Here is a 22,059-nt window from a genome sequence, read left to right as displayed (position 1 = left end):
ATTCATAGCTCTATTCATCATTGCTAAAAACTGGGAACAAACCCATTGTCCGTCAGTAGTCGAATGGATTAATTATAGTTTATATATACCACAGAATACTGCACATTAAAAAAAAATGAACAGGGCTTCCCTTGTGGCACAGTGGTTAAGAATCCGCCTGCCAATGCAGGGGACACGGGTTGGAGCCCTGGTCAGGGAAGATCCCACATACCGCAGAGCAACTAAGCCTGTGCGCCACAACTATTGAGCCTGCGCTATAGAGCCCACGAGCCACAACTACAGAAGCCCACGCACCTAGAGCCCGTGCTCCGCAACAAGAGAAGCCACCGCAATGAGAAGCCCGCGCACCGCAACGAAGAGTAGCCCCGGCTCGCCGCAACTAGAGAAAGCCCGCGCGCAGCAACAAAGACCCAACTCAGCCAAAAATAAATTAATTAATTAATTAATTTTTTAAAAAATGAACAAACTACCAACTTACATGACAATATGGATGAATCTCACAGCATTGTTGAGTGAAAGAATCCAGACACAAAAGGGTATGTAGTCCGAGAATGAGCAAAATGAATCCATGGTGACAGAAGTCAGAATAATGATTTCCTCTGGCAAGGGGAGCATTGACTGCGAGGTAGCATGAAGGAAACTTCTGAAGCAACTGAAATGTTTTTTATCTTTATCCAGGTGGTGGTTACATGAGTGCATGCATATGTAAAAAGTCACTGAGCTGTCTTAAGATTGAGTACTTTACTGTATGTAAATAACTGAACTTAATAATATATAGTTTAACACATATTAATATAAATATTATAATAATACATAACAATAGTTTACTATATGTAAATAACTTAAACCCGAGTTTTTAAAAAGGCATCTTTTGGGACTTCCCTGGCAGTCCAGTGATTAACACTCCACGCTCCCAATGCAGGAGGCCCGGGTTTGATCCCTGGTCAGGGAACTAGATCCCACATGCCACAACTAAGAGCCTGCATGCCGCAATTAAAAAAGATCCTGCGTGCTGCAACTAAGACCCAGCGCAGCCAAATAAATATTAAAAAAATAAAAAGTAAATTAAAAAATATCTTTCTTTCAAAAAGTATTTGAGAACCAACTAGATGACCAACACAGAAAAAAGGATTGTAATATAAAAGAGAAATAGTTTTATTTATTCCAAAAGCATTTTTCTGATATCTAACATGTACCAAGACATACACTAGGAGCTAGGCATGCAGAAATAACTGACATCATCCATTTCCACAAAGAGGAAAGGGGAAAGAGATTAATGAGTTACGAGGACTGAATTTTTATGACAAACCTGTGAAGAAACTGAGATTAAACCACAAACCAGGAAAAAGCAGTTAAAGTGTCATGCCTAAGGTCACCCAGCATTAAGGGGCAGAGCGTGTGCATGGACTCCAAAAGAAACGCTCTGTCACAGTATGCTTCCTCTAGCTGTAGAGATTCTGCCATCTCATCATGAGCAAAGATCTGTACACATACAAGGTAATGAGAAGATCATTGGGACGGAAAACAATGACAGGTGCTTGTTTCGTCACACGCTCTCTAACTGCTGGTTGGCTCTAGAAAGGGGAGATGAATTTGGATTGGAGGAGCACTCCTCCAATCCAAATTCATTCAACCTTTGCACTCTTTGCCCTGGTTCCCACAGATTTCCATTCAGCTCAGCACATGTTGATTGAATGGCTACTCTGTGCTGCCTTATGATGCTGTTCAAATAGACACATGAGAGCATGTTCTGTTATGGTCTCCCATGACTAAAGGCAGATGTTATGAATTCTTCAGTCTGTCTTTAGGGAATCTTTGTATTGTTTAATGGTCTGTCCAACAGCAGCTACTTGTACCACCTGCTGGCAGCAGGAAATTGTTTGAAGATTCTTCTGTTCTCAATACCCAATATAGGACCAGCCCAATAAAAGGACCCAAGTGTTAGAATGGCCTTTCTTCCCCATGTGTGGGCCAAATATCTTCTAGCCCTAAAATTGACAAATAGGGCTGCTTGTGCAAAAAGCATCACTATTGAAGCAAAAAATTGAGCATGTTACAGGAGTCTGAAGCAGTTGTGGGCTGGCCTTAGCTTCCATATTGAGTAAGGGTTACTGGCTCTGTGTAGTGTCAGCTCCTAACACACACATCTAAATTCCTCACTTGAAACCTTTTTCTTTTTTTTAATTTTATTTTTATTTTAAAAATTTTATTGAAGTATAGTTGATTTACAGTGTTGTGTTAATTTCTGCTGTACAGGAAAGTGATTCAGTTATACACAAATATATTCTTTTTCATATTCTTTTCCATTATGGTTTATCACAGGATACTGAATACAGTTCCCTGTGCTATACAGCAGGGCCTTGTTGTTTATCCATTCTCTATATACTAGTTTGCATCTGCTAATCCCAACCTCCCAATCCATCCCGCCCCCCCCTCCCCCTCCCCCTCCCCCTTGGCAACCACAAGTCTGTTCTCTATGTCTGTGAGTCTGTGAAAACTTTTACTTGATTGAAGGAAGGTATTCAGTGTGGCATGAAGTATGAATCATTCAAATGCAGTAAACCAGGAGACTTCCCACCTGGCAACAGAGGGCTAAATGGCAACTGTGATATTTAGTAACCCTTCCACACAAAAGAAATAGTCAACATATAAATCCTCCTAAGAAGTAAACTGCAGCAAGGCTGCTAACTACTCCCTCTTAGGGTCTTCCAGTTTGACTTTTTGGTCCTTTTAGGTGGCATGCCCAATGAGTACTTAATTTAATAGTCAGGAATGTGAGATCTGGATTTAGATGCCTAGGTTCAAATCTTGATGACATCACTCACTGACTGTGTAATCTCTGGCAGTTAATCTCTTTGCCTCACTTTCCTCATCCATAACTATGGAGGGAATAGCCATTCCTTCACATCATTTTTTGTAAGGATTAAATGAGATATGTACATAAAGAAATTAAAACTCATAAATGTTAGACATCATCCTTATCATCATCAAAAAACTGGCCATTTTAATCCTTTTTACTCATGAAAAGGAAACCAGTTACCTGCATTTAAACTCCTAATTTTTAACGCAATAGCAGAGAGACAGGGTATGGAAATGAAATGCAAGCATGGGCTTTGCCACAAAATAGGATCATTGCTTGGGTCCACAGTGCGAGAGGCTAATTTAGGGAAAGATAAGTGTAAAGTTTCAGGAAAGAGTCAGGATATCAAGGTAACATGGACAGGGGAACGTTTAGATAAAATTGTCTGAGTGCTTTACAGTTAAGTGCGAGGGCTGCGTAGTTTAATCCAGGAGTTCCAAGGAAAGATATATAAATATATAGGAATTAATGGAAAATGAAGTAGCCAGAGACTCCTATCCTGAGGTACTTCATACCTGTATTAATTAGCTAATTCAATTTACATGTAGATTTGAGTGCAAATGGCACATTTGGGAAACAAATGTTATGGCAGATAGCAAATAATTAGCTTGAGAATTTGTATTAGTCTGCTCGGCTGCCATAACAAAATACCATAAACTGGGTGGCTTAAATAATGGAAATTTATTTTCTCACAGACTGGAGACTGGGAAGTCCCAGATCAAGATACCAGCTCACTGGCTAGGGTCCTCTTCCCCGGTTGTAGACTGCCAACTTCTCACTGTGTCCTCACATGACAGAGAGAGACAGAGATAGAGAGACACATATAGAAGGAGAGAGAGGGAGAGAGGGAGGGAGGGAGGGAGAGGGAGACGGGGAGGGAGAGGGAAGGAGGGCACCTGTCTGGTGTCTCTTCTTATAAGGACACTAATGCCATCATGAGGGCCCCAACCTCATAACCTCATCTAAACCTAATTATCTCCCAATGGCCCCGCCTCCACATACCATCACCTTGGGGAGTAGGCTTCATCATATGAACTTGGGGGGACACAATTCGGTCCACAGCAGAATTGACAGTGTAATGAATGAATTGAACTGTGGTTTGCTCTGTACTTGTGCCCTTCATGCCTGTTTACATGGGTCAGATGGAGTAAGTTATTTGAGTGCTACATGTTTGGTATTTTCTGTTCTATGTGCACACACATGGGTAGGGTGTACAACTTAAAAGCAAAACCATTCAAGTATGCAGAATTTCCCCACCTACCACTTAGCCATGCTTCAGCTCTTCCATCAGATATAGGTGATTACTAAAGTGGCAGGAATGGTGTCATCATGAAAAAAGTTTCAGGCTGAAAAGGGATTGCTTATTGCAGAGCTCTGGGTGAGGATACAAAGAACCTGGAAGATCCTCTTTCATAGCCAATCATTAATGTTGTGTTTGTCTCTTCTGGACCAAAGGAGAAGTGTTGAGGGTTTGGGGGGGTGGGGTAGTGGGGAAAACAGGAGAAAAAGAGGAATGGGAGAGAAGAAATGGTCAATTAGCACATAAGAGTGAGAAAGCAGAAACTGAAGCCACAAACTACAGAAAGAAGATGCTCACAGCCCCGGCCCCACCCAAGCTCTTCTCTCGGGCTCAGGTGGGTCTCTCTGATGCCCTGCACCAGGTGCCGGTGGCTTCTGAAGGAAGAAGACCACAAGCTTTCAGGAAGAAACCCTTCAGATGCCAGGAGAGGCAGCAGCCCCACAGCACTGGGGCAAGGCTCGCCGTCTCTCCGGGAGAGTAGAGAGCAAGTTCTGTCTACTGTGTGTGGAAACAGGTCTGTCAACTTCTGCTCAGAGTAAGGTGGAAGTCAGTCCAGGAAAGGGAGGGTGAGAGAGTACTAAAGAAGAACTGAAGAGCTAGGAAGAGCTAGATCTTTTGAAGGGGATGTCCTGGGCTGCCCAGGAAGGCTGCCTCAGATCTTCATCAAAAGAATTATTAACTCTTCGTCTCATCGTTGGACTGTAGCAAATCGCTCCCTTAGAAACTTCTTAGCCTTCATCCAAATGCATGTAAACCTTGAGAGAGGACCAAGAGGGAGAAGAAGGGCATGGCAGATTAGATAAGATGTGAGAAGTGACAGGTGCTGTGAGGCAAATCAATGAGACAGGAGATGATGTGACTGAATGCGAGCCTTCATCCTGAAGAACTACATTCCCCTGAGGCTTCTAGGCTGCTACCTGTGCTGCTCACCAAGAAAAAAAATCACCCAGATTCACCTCACTTCCTTTTCTGCCATGCTTTGCAGGCTGGGACGTCAAGGGACAGCTATAGAGAGAGCATGCATGACCTGCAGTGAGGCATTTGAACAAGAAGGAGCAACGTGACATTAATGAGACTCCATGTGTGACTGAATGACAATACCCGAAGTGTGACGACCAAGGCGCCATGTTTACCCGGAAGACAGCTCTCCGGGTTGTGCTAATGTGTCTGCCTTGTTCAGCATTTTTACTGGCAACTTGGATGAAGTCAAAGTGAGCAAGCTTGTCAAGTGTTCAGTTGACACAGAGCCAGGAGATAGCACTAATAAGTCAGCTGACAGGAACAAGATCCAAAGAGATCTAGACAGGTTAGAATGATGCATCAAAACTAACAAGATGGAAGATAGAAGCTATAGTTAAGTTCAAGCAATTAGATGCACCAGGTAAGGGAGACGAGTTCATGCATGAGTAATGAAAGCAGTGGTTTTGGTTGATTGCACTCTTGATATAAATTACATGTGTTTACATATATTACCTATACATGTATTACAAATGACGTATATTACATATTCCATATATTCCATATATTTACGTATTCCAAATTACATATTACGTAGCGTAACATTTGTTAAAAAAGAGAGAGAGAAAAATTTTTGCAGATTTATATTGCATACATAAAGTGGTCATATCCAAAAAAAAAAAGGAGATAATTATCTCACAGTATTCTTCATATTGAATTCTATTTGAGATGACTCAAATTAAGCAAACATTCATTGAAAAATGCCCACGAGGGGGTCTGGCCAGGAGAGAAGTAATTGAAGCAGTTGGAGCAGTTTCTCTGAGGAATTTGAGAATATGTGTAGAGTGTGGGGAGGATGAGATAGTCATATTCAAATATTTGAAAGTGACATTGAAAAGAATTAAGTGTCTTATGTGTAACTCCAGATGACAAGTAAAGGGAAGTTTCAGACAGAAAGATAGATTTCTGCTCAATATACATTAGAATTAATTGACATTTTGAGATACCCAAATAGAGAATTTGCTGTGACAGAATTTTCCAACTCGGACCCATTAGGCATGATGTGGAGTGGATTGGGAGGACACACTAGGTGACTTTAGGGTCCCTTCCACTCTATGGTTTAATTTATTTCCCTTAAAAGGTATGTATTGAATTTCTACGCACCGTGTGTATAGTGAGTGGTGAGCAAAACATAAGCTGCTCTCTTGGCACCTACATATATAATCGATGGAGGAGACAGACAATCAACAGGTAAGCGACAACTTACTATAGACTAAATGCTATGTAGAAAGCAAACAGGGTGCTGAGATAGAGAAAGATTAGGAAGGCCCTCCATAGATAAAATGGTCAGGGAAAGTCTCACTGAGGGGATACTTAAGTGAGACCTAAAAGGTGAGGGGATAGGCTTTTAAAGAACTAGGAGAAACATTCCCAGCAGAAAGCACAACATGAAAAAAGGCCTCCTTGGTAAGACAAAGCTGGGCACACTGAGGAAGGGAAAGCAGGTCAGGGTAGCTGGAACACAGGAGGCAAGGAACAGGATGGCAGAGGTGAGAGGGAAAAATAGGCAGAGCCAGATCACATGGCGCCCTGTGCGAACAAAGATGAGAATTTACACTTTTTTCCTAAGTTCAATAGAAGGCCACTGAAGAGTTTTAAGCAAGGAGAGACAGAATCTGATTCACGTTATAAAAAGGTTGATGAGTTCTTTAAGACTGTTTTAGTGCTGAAAAATAGCAGAAAACAGAGGCTGTTCTGTTCCAGCACCTAGGTTAACTCAGAAGGGAAATGTAGGGAGAACCAGCCAGAACTCTGCCAGAGTTTCCTCAGCTCTTAAGAGCCCAGCCTCTAGGGAGGCTCAAAACATCATGGTAGATGGCTTTGAAGCACTGGGCAGTGTATTCGTTCTCAACTTGAGAACCTGGAATCTACCCTAGTGTCATTTGTGGCCTTCCAGAAGAAATGCAACTCAGAGTGACTGCCAGAAAACAAGTACAGAGCCACAAGTGGCCTTGAGACTCTACGTGATCTAATTTCTAAAGAGGCAAGCGCTTTACAAAACAAGTGAGAAGTGTCATTTCCTTCTAGTAATATTTGGAATTGGAGTTGAGGATAAGGTTAGAATTAAGCAAAATAACTAGAATAGAGTTAAGGGAAAAGAGATCTTGCTATAAAATTGAAATTCGATACCAAAAAGGAAATGGGATGAATTAAGAAAACACAAGAAAGGATTAATTACAGGAAGGTCAGCATTAAATAGCTAGATTGAGAACTAAGCAAGTTTAAGAGGTGCTGTGGTGAGGTGTGGAGATGTGGGTCCTACAACTGATAGTATAATAACAGTGCAGGCCGTATAGAAAAATGGGGAAAAAGAGAAAAAAGCTACCAATAAGCCTTCTACCTTAATTGGCATTATTATTAATTTTGTTCATGTCTTCTGTTATTTTTCCCTTGCATCTGCTTTTAATATCTTTATTAGATTTTTGTTTAAGTCGTAAGAGCAATACATGGGAATTGCAGAAAATGAAACCTGCTCTGGTCTCCCAACCCAACCTCTCAGAGGTATACAAATGGAGTATAGTCTTAAAAGTTAATAGTTTGTTAAAAGAAGTCAAAAGAAGAGATATATCTATACACACATACACACACGCGCACACACACACACACACACACACACACACACACACACACACAATGGAATACTACTCAGCCATAAAAAAGAATGAAATTTTGCCATTTGCAGCATCATAGATGGACTTGGAGGGCATTATGCTAAGTGAAATAAGTCAGAGAAAGACAAACACTGCCTGACCTCACTTATATGGAATATAAGAAATATAACAAACTAGTGAATATAACAAACAAGAAGCAGGAAGAAGGAAGAGGAGGGAAGAGGAGGAGAGGGAGGAGGAGGAGGGAGGTGACCGTGCCGTGGCGGAGGACCGGGAGGGGGATGGAGAGGAGGCTCCTGGGTGGCATGGAGCTCCTGCTCCTCCAGGCGCTGCCCAGGCCCCTGTCAGCCAGGGCTGAACCCCCGCAGGATAAGGAAACCGGCGTGGGTACCAACAATCAAAGCTACATCTGTGACACAGGACACTGCTGTGGACAGTCTCAGCGTTGCAGCTACTACTATGAACTCTGGTGCTTCTGGCCCGTGTGGACCATCATCCTCCTCCAGAGCTGCTGCTGCGTGCGCCACCACCGCCGAGCCAAGCACCGCCTTCAGACCCAACAGCGGCAACCTGATCGCCTACAGGGAAGCCCACAATTACTCAGCGCTGCCATTTTATTTCAGGTTTTTGCCGAACTCTTTACTACCTCCTTATGAGGAAGCGGAACCGACCTCCAACTCCTCCCCCACCATACGGTGCCTTCCAGCTCCAGCAGCAGCTGCCTGCACAGTGTGGCCGATCTCACCAGGGGCTCCCAAGGGGCTCAGAGCAGCCCCTCGTCCGGGCCCAGCAGAAGCAGCACGAAACCCCCGAGCATCGCTGACCCTGAGCCCTCCGACATGCCAGCAGCCCCAGCAGCCACCAAAGCCCCCGGGATGGAGCCCAGCGGCTCTGTGGCCGGCCTGGGGGAGGTGGACCCTGGGACCTTCCTGGACAAGGATTCCGAATGTAAGGAGCAGCTGCTGAAAGGGTGCAGCTCCGAGCAGGGCGGCGCCCTCCCTGACAGCAAAGACAAGACGCCCGGCAGACATCGCCGCTTCACAGGTGACTCGGGCATCGAGGTGTGTGTGTGCAACCGGGGCCACCACGATGACGACCTCAGAGAGTTCAACGTGCTCATCGACGATGCTGACGAGCCCCTGGACTTCTGCCGCAGCTGCCACGTGCGACCCGCTGGCGACGAGGAGGAAAGGCTCTGCCAGCCCTCCGAGGAGCAGGCCCGGGAGCCTGGGCGCCCCCACCTGCCGCGGCTGCCTGCCTGCCTGCTGCTGAACACCATCAACGAGCAGGACTCCCCAAACTCCCGGAGCAGCAGCTCCCCCAGCTAGAGCAGGCCCTGCCTGTGCCCGAGAACTTGGCGACGCAACCAGGGTAGGGAACCATGAGAGAAGCATTAAGTGACTATGTTCCTTTTTATTTTTCCCCCTCTGTTCCTGCGTTTTCCTGCATTTCCAGGTACAGTTTGGGTTGTGGGTGCCTCGCCCCCCATAGAAACACAGTGTCGTGGAGGGCCGAGAAGTTGTCCTGTGACTCATTCCTCATACCCCACCCTGTCCCCCTTTACCTCTTTTCAAGTCATGTCTTGCTGCCTGCTTGGGTCAGAGAGATGTGCGTTTCAGAAGCCCCCAAGGAGGGGGTGAGACTGTGCCCTGAGGTGACTCTTGGTGATGGAGTGGATTCATGTTCTGGTGTGAGATTACAAGAACCTCGCAGCGTCTCAGTCCGAAAGAGGTGGCAGGTCTCAGCCCTGGGTGAAGCCCCCAGAGGTCCAGGGATTGTCGCTTCTCACTGTCAGTGTCTCCGGAGCTGGAGTTGGGCCCCTCCTGTGGGAGGATGAGAGCTGACCGGCGGTTTCGTGGTGGGTTGGTAAAGGGCTTGTGCTCTCAAATTCCAGGTGATGAGATCGAGGTGGCACGATGCATCCTGGAGGGGCCCCTTCCTAGCAGGTCCTGGCTGGCTGCGGACTGGTTCAGTGTGGAAGATTACACCTGCCGTCTCTTGGTTTTTTTTCTTTTTTAAAAAAAAAACAACAACAAAAGTGAGCTGAAAATAAGAACTTGACCAGTGGGCAGGCAAGAATTCTGTTTTGGAAAAGGAAAATTTGTGGCTTTTTCCCAACTTGGCCTTCAAAGAGTCCTGGCTACAGTTGAGCCAGAAGGAGAAGTTTTGTGTGCAGGCTTGGCTGGGGGCTATCTCTGGAACTTCTGCGGGTGAGCAGGAGGCCCTGCGCTGTGGCAGCGGATAGAGGTGCAGCTTTCCGCATCTCTGCCCTTTGATCTGTGCCCACAGGTGACCAGTACCCTCCCCCATTCCAAGCACACATCTGCCGGCCTTCATGTCTCACTGTTCTCTACGAATGAATGAGGAAGCTGTGGGTCCTGAGAAAGGGCGGTCCCGCAGCCTGACTCTCACACAGTATTTTCTCTTGATTCTGAATAAGCTGTTTTGTTTATTTGTTTATTTTTTCAGATGGACCATTTGGAAAAAAATGCCTTGGTTATCTGTGGTTTTCGTGCCCTTTCCCTGCTCCGCGCCCCCTTGAGTGGGGTAACTAATTTTTGTAGCCTATGTAAAGTGTCTAAGTGGCCCAGGTAGGAGGGTGAAGGCAGCCATCCTGAAGGACCACAGGATCCTTATTACTGTAGTTTGGCTTCAAAAACCAGTTGAGCTTTGACAGGAATAATCTGAATGGAGAAAGCAAACTGCCGAAACTAACATTCCCTGTCCAGCCCTGTTCATATGAAGAGTTTGGTTCTCCTCCCACTCTTGAACGATGACATTCAGACTAGGCATTGATGTTATGGTAAGAAAGGAAGGTATATATATGTATATATATGAATACATACGTATATATGTGTGTATGTGTATATATATATGTATATATACACATACACACAATATAGACAAATCCAAGGCTGTGAGGCGAACGAGTGTCTGAGTTTGGAGTCCACAAAACCAAAATCCACGTTAAACAAAGTGCAGTGGTATACAGCGACTTTTTGGATAACCTGTGTGTGTCTGTCCGTTGTGTGTGAGCCCCCAGCCCTGTTTTCCTGTGACTATACGTTGAACGGCAGCCGCTCTGCTCACATTACCCACGCGTTTGGAGCAGGCACAGCCCTCTCAAGGTAATTATTTTACGCATTTACTGTTTGCTGAGCAAATGTCTGACTGTGCACTTGGGTGTACTCAGCAGCGCTGTCAGCGGCAGTCCCTACGTTTGCCAGAGATGCTGTGCTCCAAGTAGAGGTTTTACTCTACCCATCACTGCAATTTGCACATTGCTCCGTGGACACTCGGAGGCCTGCGTTCTGCTCCCTGTAAACGGAAACGTGCTCTGAGCCTGTCTGCCTCCCTCAGCTGCTCCTGGCCCTCGGAGTCAGCCCCCGGGGGTATCCACAACCGCTCGGGACAGAAGGCCAAGGTGGAACCTCAGACAGAAGCTGGACTGGATCTTCAGTGTCAAGCTCAGACTGGCGGTGGCCCAGACGTCAGCCCTGCCCAGAATTGCCGGGAGGGTTTGGCGGCCACCGCAGTGTCATAGGGCTTACCTCCCTCTGCTGAGGTCCAGCACATGGCTGGTATGTGGCGAGAGTGGGCAGGAGTGTGCCAGCAGCCCTCAGATGCCTTTCCTGCCACCTTTTTTTTTGTTTTTTGTTTTTATCCCAAACAACTCACTGAAGTGTCTCAAAGGAGATCAAGTTTTACCAAAATGAACCCTGCTTGAGCTAACTGGTTGAAGGGATGGATTCTGGCCCTCTCAGGATTCCTTCTCCAGTCAGAGTGGGGACCTGGTCCATGTGTTTACTGCTGGGTTCACTGCAGCATCCAATGCGAAAGGCGTGAGAAGAAGAAAACGCAGCCGGTGGAGCTGGGCTCGAGTCCAGAGTCACAGTCTGGCCCCTGCTACATGAGGCTGCCCTGCATGACGAAAGATGGAAGTAGGGAGCTGAAGGACCCGGGAGGGGGCCGGGGAGATTTGAGGGAGTCTGGTATTCCAGGTGAATAAGAAGAAAGGGGTTGGTCGAGGGTTTGGTGCTACAGTTGGAAGATTTGCAAATGCTAGCACGTTCCCCTGTGAGGCACATCACCCTTTGTCAGTTATTGTGAATATGTGTATTTTAAGCAATAAGATTCAGCTGGTCAGACTTTTCTGTGCAGTCTTGGTCATGCATTTCCTGTGCTGTGATTGTTCTGAAGACAGAGTGGCTCTAACCACTGTGAGAAGCCCAAATAAAATCGATCTCTGAAAAAAAGAAAAAAGAAGCAGACTCACAGATATAGAGAACAAACTAGGAGTTACCAGTGGAAAGAGGGAAGGGGGGAGGGGCAATATAGGGGTAGGGGCGTAAGAGGTACAAACTATTAGGTATAAAATAAGCTACAAGCATATATTGTACAACATGGGGAATATAGCCAATATTTTATAATTACTATAAATAGAGTATAACCTTTAAAAATTGTGAATCACTATATTGTATACCTGTAATTTATATAATATTATTATACATCAACTATACTTCAGTTAAAAAGAGTTAATAGTTTGTTGTTAAAAACATTTTTCCAAGGACTATAATTATAGTATATATGCAATTCTATTACTTAACATTCTACAAACATTAACATTATACATAATATTTCTTTGATCTCCTTGAGTTAATAACAATGTCAATTTTGCTTAGGTTTTAGTTTAAGTTTCATACAAACCTTTAAAGGAAAAGGCCTTTCAAGACCATTATAAAAGAGGAAGATGGGGGCTTCCCTGGTGGCGCAGTGGTTAGGAATCCGCCTGCCAATGCTGGGGACACGGGTTCGTGCCCCGGTCCGAGAAGATTCCACATGCCGCGGAGCGGCTAGGCCCGTGAGCCACAACTACTGAGCCTGCACGTATGGAGCTTGTGCTCTGCAACAAGAGAGGCTGCGATGGTGAGAGGCCCACGCACCGCGATGAAGAGTGGCCCCCGCTTGCCGCAACTGGAGAAAGCCCTTGCACAGAAACGAAGACCCAACACAGCCATAAATAAATAAATAAATTTATTAAAAAAAAAAAAAAGAGGAAGATGGTGGCAAATAAGCGCATGAAGAGAGCTCAACATCAATAGTCATTAGGAAATGCACATTAAAACCAAGCTGAGATATCACTTCACAGCTGCTAGAATGACTATAATAAAAAAGACAGACAATAGCAAGTGTTGGTAAGGATGTGGAGAACCTGGAACCTTTATATGTTGCTCTTGGGAATGTAAAATGGTACAGTCACTTTGGAAAACAGCTGGTAACTCCTTAAAAATTTACACATAAACTTACCACCTGACCAGCAATTCCTCTTAAGGTATCTATCCAAGAGAAATGAAAAAAAAAAAAGTCTATATAAAGACTTGTTAATGTTCATAACAACATGATTCCTAGTAAACCCCAAGGGAAAACAATCCAAATATAATGGAATACCATTCAGCAATAAAATGATTGAAACATTGATACACACTACAACACGGATGAACCTCAAAACACTATGCTAAATGAAAGGAGACAGAGGCAATGGACTACATACTGTATACTCCATTTATAAGAAATGTCCCAAAAGGCATACTTATAAATACAGAAAGCAGATCAGTGGTGGCCTTGGTGCTGGGGGTGTTAGTGGGAACTGACTACATACAGATTTGAGGGAAGTTTTGGGGGGTGATGGAAATCTTCTAAAACTAGATTGTGGTGATGGTTGCACAACTTCATAAATTTACTAAAAAAGTATTGAATCGTACACTTCCCAAAAAAGAAAAGTGGATGAAGGAGGGCCTGATTTGAACCATTTTGGGGGTAATATTTTAAGACCAGTGACATTTGGAACGTAATACAAAATATGGTACAACAAAAGAATTTGTAAAATCTCTTCACTTTTCCAATTATAACCAGATTTGTCTTTACTATATTCTCATCCTGACTGTGCCTTTATCAAAGTTTAAAATGGTCATATATTTGAAAGGCACAAAATAAAATGAAATCGAATTACCATTACATATCGTTAAATAAAAAGAATGAAAACAGCAGAAAAGGTGGACCTTGTGTTTGGCTTTTATGTTAATATGCTGCTACCTAGTGATCATTTATAAAATGGCAGGACTTGGTTTGTTTTTTTATCTTGGATTTGTTGAGCCACGTCTGTATAACAGAAATATCTGAATGCTTGGCTATGTGTAGGTTAAATACCTAAATGAATCACTGAATAATTTATGCTTCCTAAAAATACTGTGGTGGCAAGAACTGGATTGGGAGTCCCCCCAAAATGGCTTCCAGTCTCTGATCTGTCCAGTGTCAGCTTTCCGACTTTGAGCCAGGAAAAGATTAATCTTCGGGGCTTCCCTGGTGGCGCAGTGGTTGAGAATCTGCCTGCCAACGCAGGGAACACGGGTTCGAGCCCTGGCTGGGAAGATCCCACATGCCACGGAGCAACTAGGCCCGTGAGCCACAGTTACTGAGCCTGCGCATCTGGAGCCTGTGCTCCGCCGCAACAAGAGAGGCCGCGACAGTGAGAGGCCCGCGCACCGCGATGAAGAGTGGCCCCCGCTCGCCACAACTAGAGAAAGCCCTCGCACAGAAACGAAGACCCAACACAGCCAAAAATAAATAAAAAAAAAAAAAAAAAAAAAAAGATTTATCTTCTGGTTCCAAAGTTCAAGGAGAGGCTCTGTAAGGAAGTGGCTAATAGCATGGCCTTGGGGCAAGCTCCTTAACTACTCTAAACCTTGGTGTCCTATTCTTTAAAATGGGGATAGAGGAATACCCACTGCCAGGGTACCTGTGAGAACTACATGTAAGAATGCGTGTAAAAGCACTTATCTCAAAATATACCTCAGAAGTTAGGCTACAGTGATGTTTCCCTATAGTAATAATGTGCCTCATGGGGACAAAAAATCCTTTATCTACTGTTTAAAATTAGTTACTACTCCCCATCCCAAAGCAATTAGCAAAAACCCAGAAGGATATAAATTCAAAATATACTTAGATTATCAGCTAATTGGAAAAACATTTTCAGACAATTTCATTTTTAAAATAAGGAGTAAAGGTAAAGGTTGCATAGAACTTGGAATTTTACAAATAACTTGAAATTTGGAATTGCTGATTATTTTAAAACAATCCAGACAGTGACAGGGATCTCAAGGGGTGACTTCTAGCTGATACTCTCACCACCAGTATCTTATGGATGCCTGTCATGTTTAATATATGCCAGCCAGCACAATTCTTACCAGATAAAATACAACTGTTTCATTTCCCCAAGAATTAAAATGAGTGTTTGCTCCACTCTGGATTTTATTCCACAAGTCAGTGAACCATTCTGCTTAAGGATTAATACCATCTAAAACTAAAGGGTTTCCACTATTTACTCCTTCATCCATTAATTTCCTTAGGATGTCAAAACATCTAGGTGATTGATCTTAGGTTTTATTTTCCATGCAGATGTTTTGGCATTGCTTATACAGTGTATCTTTGTCTTTAACAGCTTTATTGAAGGATAAGTTAGACACCATAGAATTCACCTATTTAAAGTGTACAGTGCCCTTAGTCTTAGGAAATGTATATAGTTGTGCAGCCATTACTACGATCTAGTTTTAGAACAGTTCCATCACATACATTACATTTGACCAGGCCCATACAGAAAGAATGTATTGGCTCATTAACCTGTGGATTTAAACCATCTAGCTCTAGGACCTAGTCTAGCCATTCATTTTGAATCAAGTTTTAAAGAAAAACGAACTCAAAGTCTCAACTTTACTCAAAATAGGGGTCCATAAAGCATATCGTGTCCAAAGGGCTCTCCAAGAGTCTACAGGCTAATTAAGGATATAAATTAAAAATAAGTTAATATATACACACTAATGTATGTATTTTGAAAAGTGTATAATTCACTATAGTTTATGCCAACATTATGGCCACCTTTCACAAAAAAACTTGTATTTTCACTCTTATAAATATGATTAAGTGGGACAAACTGTCCAGAGCTTAAACATTTTGTTCTAGCATATCCCAAATTTATGGGAGAAATATTTCCCCTTTCTGTGATTTGGCTGTGCACACTTTCATGGGGTTGGACCTGATACTGGCTTGAATACTTGAGAGGAAGAGCTTCTTCCTCAATGGGATATTTAAGAGGCCCCAATTTTGTCTTATTTGTTTCAAAAAGATATTATTCTAGAAATAATTAAATTATCATGCCCCTTTTCCTGCAAATCCAGTGTTCATGGTCCTCTTCTCTTAACACAGCATCTATTAAAAATGTGCATAAAAAACTCTCAATGCGAGAATTACAATCTGGGAATAATGAAAATGCCTCTATTTATTTATTTGTTTTTAGCTCCTTTCCTGTCTCTACGTTTATCTATAGGTGTTTCAGAAGGTATAGTTATGTATAAACTAATTCCACTTTGCTTCCAGACACATCTTTATCTAGTCCTACAGAGTTTACTAGAGAAAGCCCTCGCACAGAAACGAAGACCCAACACAGCCAAAAATAAATAAATAAATAAATAAATTAAAAAAAAAAAAGGCCTAACTCCACCAATCTAACTCTACTCTGCTAACTGCTAACTCCACTCATCTTGACATTTAAATACTATTTTACATTGTTATTTAAGTGTTCAATATGTGCTAGTTCTGTCTCCTCCAAATACTGAGCAAACTCTTTGTGGTTAGAATAGTCATCTTAAACTTTGTATACGAAAAAATGAATTGTATATTTCTCAAGCACCTGGTCCACATTGGGCACACAGAAAGCTATTTAATAAGGACTCATTTAATTAATAAATGATACCTTGGGGCTTCCCTGGTGGCACAGTGGTTAAGAATCTGCCTGCCAGTTCAGGGGACACGGGTTCGATCCCTGGTCCGAGAACATTCCACATGCCACGGAGCAACTAAGCCCGTGAGCCACAACTACTGAGCCTGCGCTTCTAGAGCCCGTGCTCCGCAACAAGAGAAGCCAAGAGAAGCCATCGTAATGAGAAGCTGGCGCACCACAACGAAGAGTAGCCCCCGCTCGCCGAAACTAGAGAAAGCCCGCGTGCAGCAACAAAGATCCAACGCAGCCATAAATAAATAAATAAAATCTATTAAAAAAATAAATAAATGATACCTCAGGTTTGTCTCCCCTCCTCTGGAACCCCTAGGACATTTACATTTATTATATAGCCCAGATTTCCCAGAATTTGCAGATTTCCTGTCCTACGGTCTCCATAAGTACAGTTGCACACGCCATATGTCTGGACATATGGTCCTTAGTAGTTTTAAGACGAAGCCATCTTTCTTGCAATAAGTCTCTGATTTCTATTCCTCCCTTTTTGTTGACTAAGAGATCTGATTACGATTTCAAATAGTCCCCTTTCTTTTAACTTCACCCTCGATTTTTAATATTACAAAAAGCATACTAGTAGAAAAAGTCTGACAATACAAAGTGTGCAAAATAAAACTCCCTTTCACCAAAGGCAATCTATTTCTCCTGTTGTTTCCACTTTGACATTTCTAACTCAGGTCTCCTACACTGAGCGCCTAGAGAACATGCAGTACACAGAGGAGGCAGCTGCGCTGTCCCCTGGGCACCCGTCGGCAGACGGCCCACTCGCTAATTCTCTGACCTCAGGTGAGTCACTCAAACTTCTATGAGTGTCGGGGGTCCTTCAAATGCTGCCCATGTCACCAGGTTGTCAAGAGAGACATGTATGGGTTAGCGCTTTGTGTTGTGTAGCCCTAGTCTTTATGCCTGCTCTACGATAGACTTGCCAGTTCACCCCGCAGCTTTAAAGGACGCCCCATCGGCCCTCACTCGCGCCCCGCCCCTCGCCCCTAAATTGCAAATCCAGTGCCTCCTCCTGCGGTGGCCCCTTCTCAGGGACTCCTCCCCTCCCCAGTGACCCCTCGCGGAGGCAGGGCGCCCACTAGCGCCAGGCCCCGGCTCGCAGATGACCGCGAAGCTCCAGGCGCTCTTGGACTCCGGGAGAAGGCAGCTTTCTTTGCAGAGGAGTTTGTAACGTCTGTTTCCTCTAGGGCCGCCTCTAGATCTTAAATGATTATACGCTAGAGTCGCCCCGCTCACAGTCCCATTCTTTCGTCTTCCAGGACCTGCAAAGCAAAGCTTCCCTCGTCCGGGAAGCCCTGCCAGCCCCCAAGCATCCCTCTAGCACCAGCCACGCCCCACCAGCCAGACCAGGTTCCCCCCTCCGCCCCCTCGCCTCATTTTTGATTTTGGCGCGCCGCGAGCCTAGGGCGGCTGTGATTTGGTTGGAGGTGAGCACACTTCCCGTCTGATTAACGGATAGTAGCTAGGGTGGGTGGGGCTAAGGCCGCGGCGGTGAATTATGGGGGTTAAGACTACAGGAGGTGGGTGACGATTGGTTCCTGAATGAGGGGGGCGGAGTAAAAGGCGGAAGCAGGCGTTGTCGGTGGGGGTGGTTTCGGGAAAGAGGAAAGAAGCAGCGCGATGGAAGTAGTTGGGTGTCCGCAGCACGGTAGGAGGTCAGGGTCCTAGGGTCCTTCGGGGTCTGTCAACCTAGCGTGGCGTAATCATTGTCGACCTTGTCTCCTCAGGGACCTTATGTATTCTGAAGACCGGCGTCCGAGATGGCCCGAATAAAGGAAAGAGCTTCTACGTGTGCCGGGCGGACACATGCAGCTTCGTGCGGGCCACCGAGTAGGTCTCGAGCTGGGCACGATTCCCTGCGACTGCGCGTGGCCTCCCAGGAGAAGTTTCCGGCTCCCCGCTTCCCACAAGGACTAGGAGAGCTGGGACCCCTGGTCTGCGGAGCCAGGGCCCTTTAAGTAGTTGGTAATCCCAGGAAAGTGTGGCATGTTAGGGACACGCTCCGCCATTGCTTCCTGTGTGACCCAAGGCTGGTTACTTTCCCTCTCTGGGCCGCCAATTCCCTCACTTATAACATGGAGGATTGGCTACATCTGGATCCTTCTGGTCCTTTTCAGTTCTGGGTTTCTGTTCACCTGTCAGGCCTTGACCCTCCCTTCTCCTGCTTGAACATTACCCCCTTCCCATTTAAGTGAGGCATACAGGCATAGCAGAAATTAATTGGCGCCAGCTTTGCACTAGTTTTAGGCCGAACTGGTTTTTATTTATTTTTAAAATTTTATTTATTTATTTATTTTTGGCTGCATTGGGTCCTCGTTGCTGCACGCGGGCTTTCTCTAGTTGCAGAGAGCAGGGGCTACTCTTCGTTGCAGTGTGCAGGCTCCTCATTGCGGTGGCTTCTCTTGTTGCGGAGCACGGGCTCTAGGCACGCGGGTTTCAGTAGTTGTGGCGCATAGGCTCAGTAGTTTTGGCTCTCGGGCTCTAGAGCATAGGCTCAGTAGTTGTGGTGCACAGGCTTAGTTGCTCCACGGGATGTGGGATCTTCGCGGACCAGGGCTCGAACCCCTGTCCCCTGCATTGGCAGGCGGATTCTTAACCACTGCGCCACCAGGGAAGCCCAGGGAAGCCCTCCAACTGGTTTTTAAATGTTTGAAGTTAAAACACTCTGGTAGTCAGATTAACAGCCCCCTTTAAAAATAGTATTCTTTGCATTTAAGTGGTGAGATTGATATTCCAAAGAAACAAATTACTTTAGGGATTAAGGCTGAAAGAAACATTAGAAATCTGATTCAGCAGTCTAGTTTTTTACAAAGGTGAAAGCTGAGACCCAGAAATATTAAGCATCTTCTTTGAAGTGAGGAAAGTTAATACAGTTCTCATAAAGTGTTGTTAATGTTTTCACAGTACCAAGTGTCCACAGTTTCTGTGTGAAATTTTAAACTGTCACATCATTATGCATTTTTCCTGCTCTCTACTGAACTTGGTTTAGAAAAGATATTTTTCTACATATGTAAGGCACATAATGGATATCAATACTAGAAAATAAAGTATTTTTTCAACACGTATATTAACTTCTTATGTTTCCCCCAAGTGATTTAGATGATTTGTGTTTTTGTTATGCTTTGAAACTAAGTGGAAGATTTTTACCCTTTTTCAGATTTAGAAAATAAATTTTTAGAGAAAATATTTTCTTAGCCTTCTAATAAGTTTTTACATTTGAAAGAAATTACTGGGATCCAATTTAATTAAATACAAAATGACTCTATTTAAGTGTTAAATCTTAAGATAGAAGGGACCAAACAAAAATACTCAAGCTATCAACACCATATCATTATGTCAGGGTTTACTGTTTAATTTCTGATATTTATATGGAGCTTCTTAGGTTCAGTACCTAGCTCAAGTTTCATGAGACATGAAAGCACATTCAGATTTGTAGGAGTTAAACATTAATGGAAGCATAAGATTTGGTTTTAAGTGAAGAGAAAAATGCCCTTATATAACGTTCCATTTATAAGAACATATTGGTATACAAACTAGTACAATAATATTTGACATGAAGATGGTTATTTGATAAATTCGACCTCTTTGGAATGTCTCGTAACCAGAATATAAGCAGAAAGACAGAAAGAAAATGCCACAGGTCATGTGAGAGTACTTTAGATCTTCACTCTCAAATGTTATACATAAATTCTTTCATAATAAGAAGTTGGAAGGGAGGAGTTGAACTTATGCCAACCAAGCATGAAGCAAATTAGTAGAGTGTGTTTGCAGAGTTCGCATGCCAACAACACTGAGTGACAGCTAACAGGTTATCAGGAAAAAGGATGATGCAAGAACCTGGGGAAAATTCACAGCTTGGAGGTATCGCAGTATAGTGGTCACATAGCACAGTATCGTTTTAAACTTGAGTCCTCAGGAAAAAGATAGGTATATTTACTGTCATGTTTTATTTGGGGGCATGAGAAAAGATGAAAGCTGTGGGCCCTTTCCCCAGAGGAATGCACCTAGACATAAAAGTGTGTGGGATATACAAACCCAGTAGAGGTCATACATGGACCCTTAAGTTTAAAACCCATATTCTGGATTTAATTTTAGGATACTGACCTCTATTCTTTGCCTCCTAAAACAAAATTTCAATTTTTTTTCCCTCTAGCATTCCTGTTTCTCATTGTTTATTGCATGAGGACTTTGTGGTAGAGCTTCAGGGTCTGTTTCTATCACAGGGCAAGAAAGAATACAGGTAAGTGTCCAAAAGGAACAGCTAAGTGTATTTGTTTGTGATTTTGTTTTGCTTGGCCTGGTGGGGTTACAGTCAGGTGTTTTCCTAGGATTGACTATTCTTTAAAAGTCATTAAAAAACAAACGGTATTTCTATATATATTGAATATCTTTTGGGCTGTCACTTCCTAACTTCTGAGCTACTGGTTAATGTGAGAAGCCTGACTTCTGGTTAATTTCTGGATAAACTGCTCTACCTCTCCCCCTCTCCAGCTCTCAAGTAGCCAATTTAACATCAGCCCACCAATGGTCATTAACTTGTACTAACTTGTCAACTTTCTCATTCTGGTAGTAGAACGAGGTAATGTGTAAAAATGTCTAATGTATGTTAAGTACTCAATAAATGCTAGTTTCCCTTCTATGGGAACTCAGAGAAAGGGCAGAGAAGTCTATATAGGTGGCAGATATTTGTCATGAGTATTGAAAAATAAGTAGGAATTCGCTAGGGGCAAAAAAGAGGTCATATTTAACAGATCAGTATCCTGCATTAGTGTACAGGGGCATGAAGTAATTGCAAGCATTTGGTTCAGTGGTAGTTTAGCATATATTTAAGTGGAGACTTCAGAAGATAAGACTGGCCAGGAAGGCAGGGGCCAGATGTAATGTTTTTATATGATATTCTGTGCAGTTTGGAATTTATATATTCTAGATAAATTTTTCCCCCCAAGTATAGGCATTCAAGTACCATCTTCACAATTTTTATATAACTGAAAACTGCCTGTACTACTATATTTCTTAACTGAGTTATCCATGCAGTAAAATGCACAGTTCTTTTAAGTGTTCAACCGGTTGAGTTTTGAGAAAGGTATATACCCATCCTTTATAACCAAGATCCCAGTCAAAATATAGAATATTTATTTCCATTACCCCATTAAGTGCCACTGGATCCCTTCTAGTTAATCCCCCCACCCACTGTAGCCAATCATTGTTTTGATTCATACTGTATGTATTCTTTAGTATCTGGCTTCTTTTATGTAACAGTATCTGTGGGATTCATCCATGTGGTTGTGTGTATCAGTAATTCATTTTTTTTAAATGAATTTATTTATTTATTTATTTATTGGCTGCGTTGGGTCTTCGTTGCTGCGCACGGGCTTTCTCTAGTTGTGGTGAGCAGGGGCTACTCTTCATTGCGGTGCGCGGG

The 22,059-nt window shown here is 43.5% G+C and overlaps 1 protein-coding gene and 1 pseudogene across 5 annotated transcripts in view; both read left to right on the top strand.

Annotated features, from left to right (window-relative positions):
• Positions 1–8,070: 8,070 nt before the first annotated feature.
• Positions 8,071–9,117, top strand: LOC133088265 (WW domain binding protein 1-like; annotated as a pseudogene).
• A 9,130-nt stretch (positions 9,118–18,247) lies between these two features.
• TTF2 (transcription termination factor 2) overlaps positions 18,248–22,059 on the top strand; it is a 44,274-nt gene continuing 40,462 nt past the window's right edge. For all 5 annotated transcript variants that reach the window (XR_009700507.1, XM_061186112.1, XM_061186111.1 and 2 more), the window contains exons 1-3: positions 18,248–18,285; positions 18,365–18,467; positions 20,791–20,877. Coding sequence is in view for 4 of the 5 variants with exons in the window: in XM_061186112.1 (XP_061042095.1) it covers positions 18,258–18,285; positions 18,365–18,467; positions 20,791–20,877 (218 nt within the window). In the remaining variant the exon portion in view is untranslated. The remainder of the gene's footprint in view (positions 18,286–18,364; positions 18,468–20,790; positions 20,878–22,059) is intronic.

This window comes from Eubalaena glacialis, chromosome 3 (assembly GCF_028564815.1).
Source record: "Eubalaena glacialis isolate mEubGla1 chromosome 3, mEubGla1.1.hap2.+ XY, whole genome shotgun sequence".
Lineage (NCBI taxonomy): Eukaryota > Metazoa > Chordata > Mammalia > Artiodactyla > Balaenidae > Eubalaena > Eubalaena glacialis.
The sequence above is the reverse complement of the archived record's forward strand: the minus strand, read 5'-3'. Positions and strand labels throughout refer to the sequence as shown.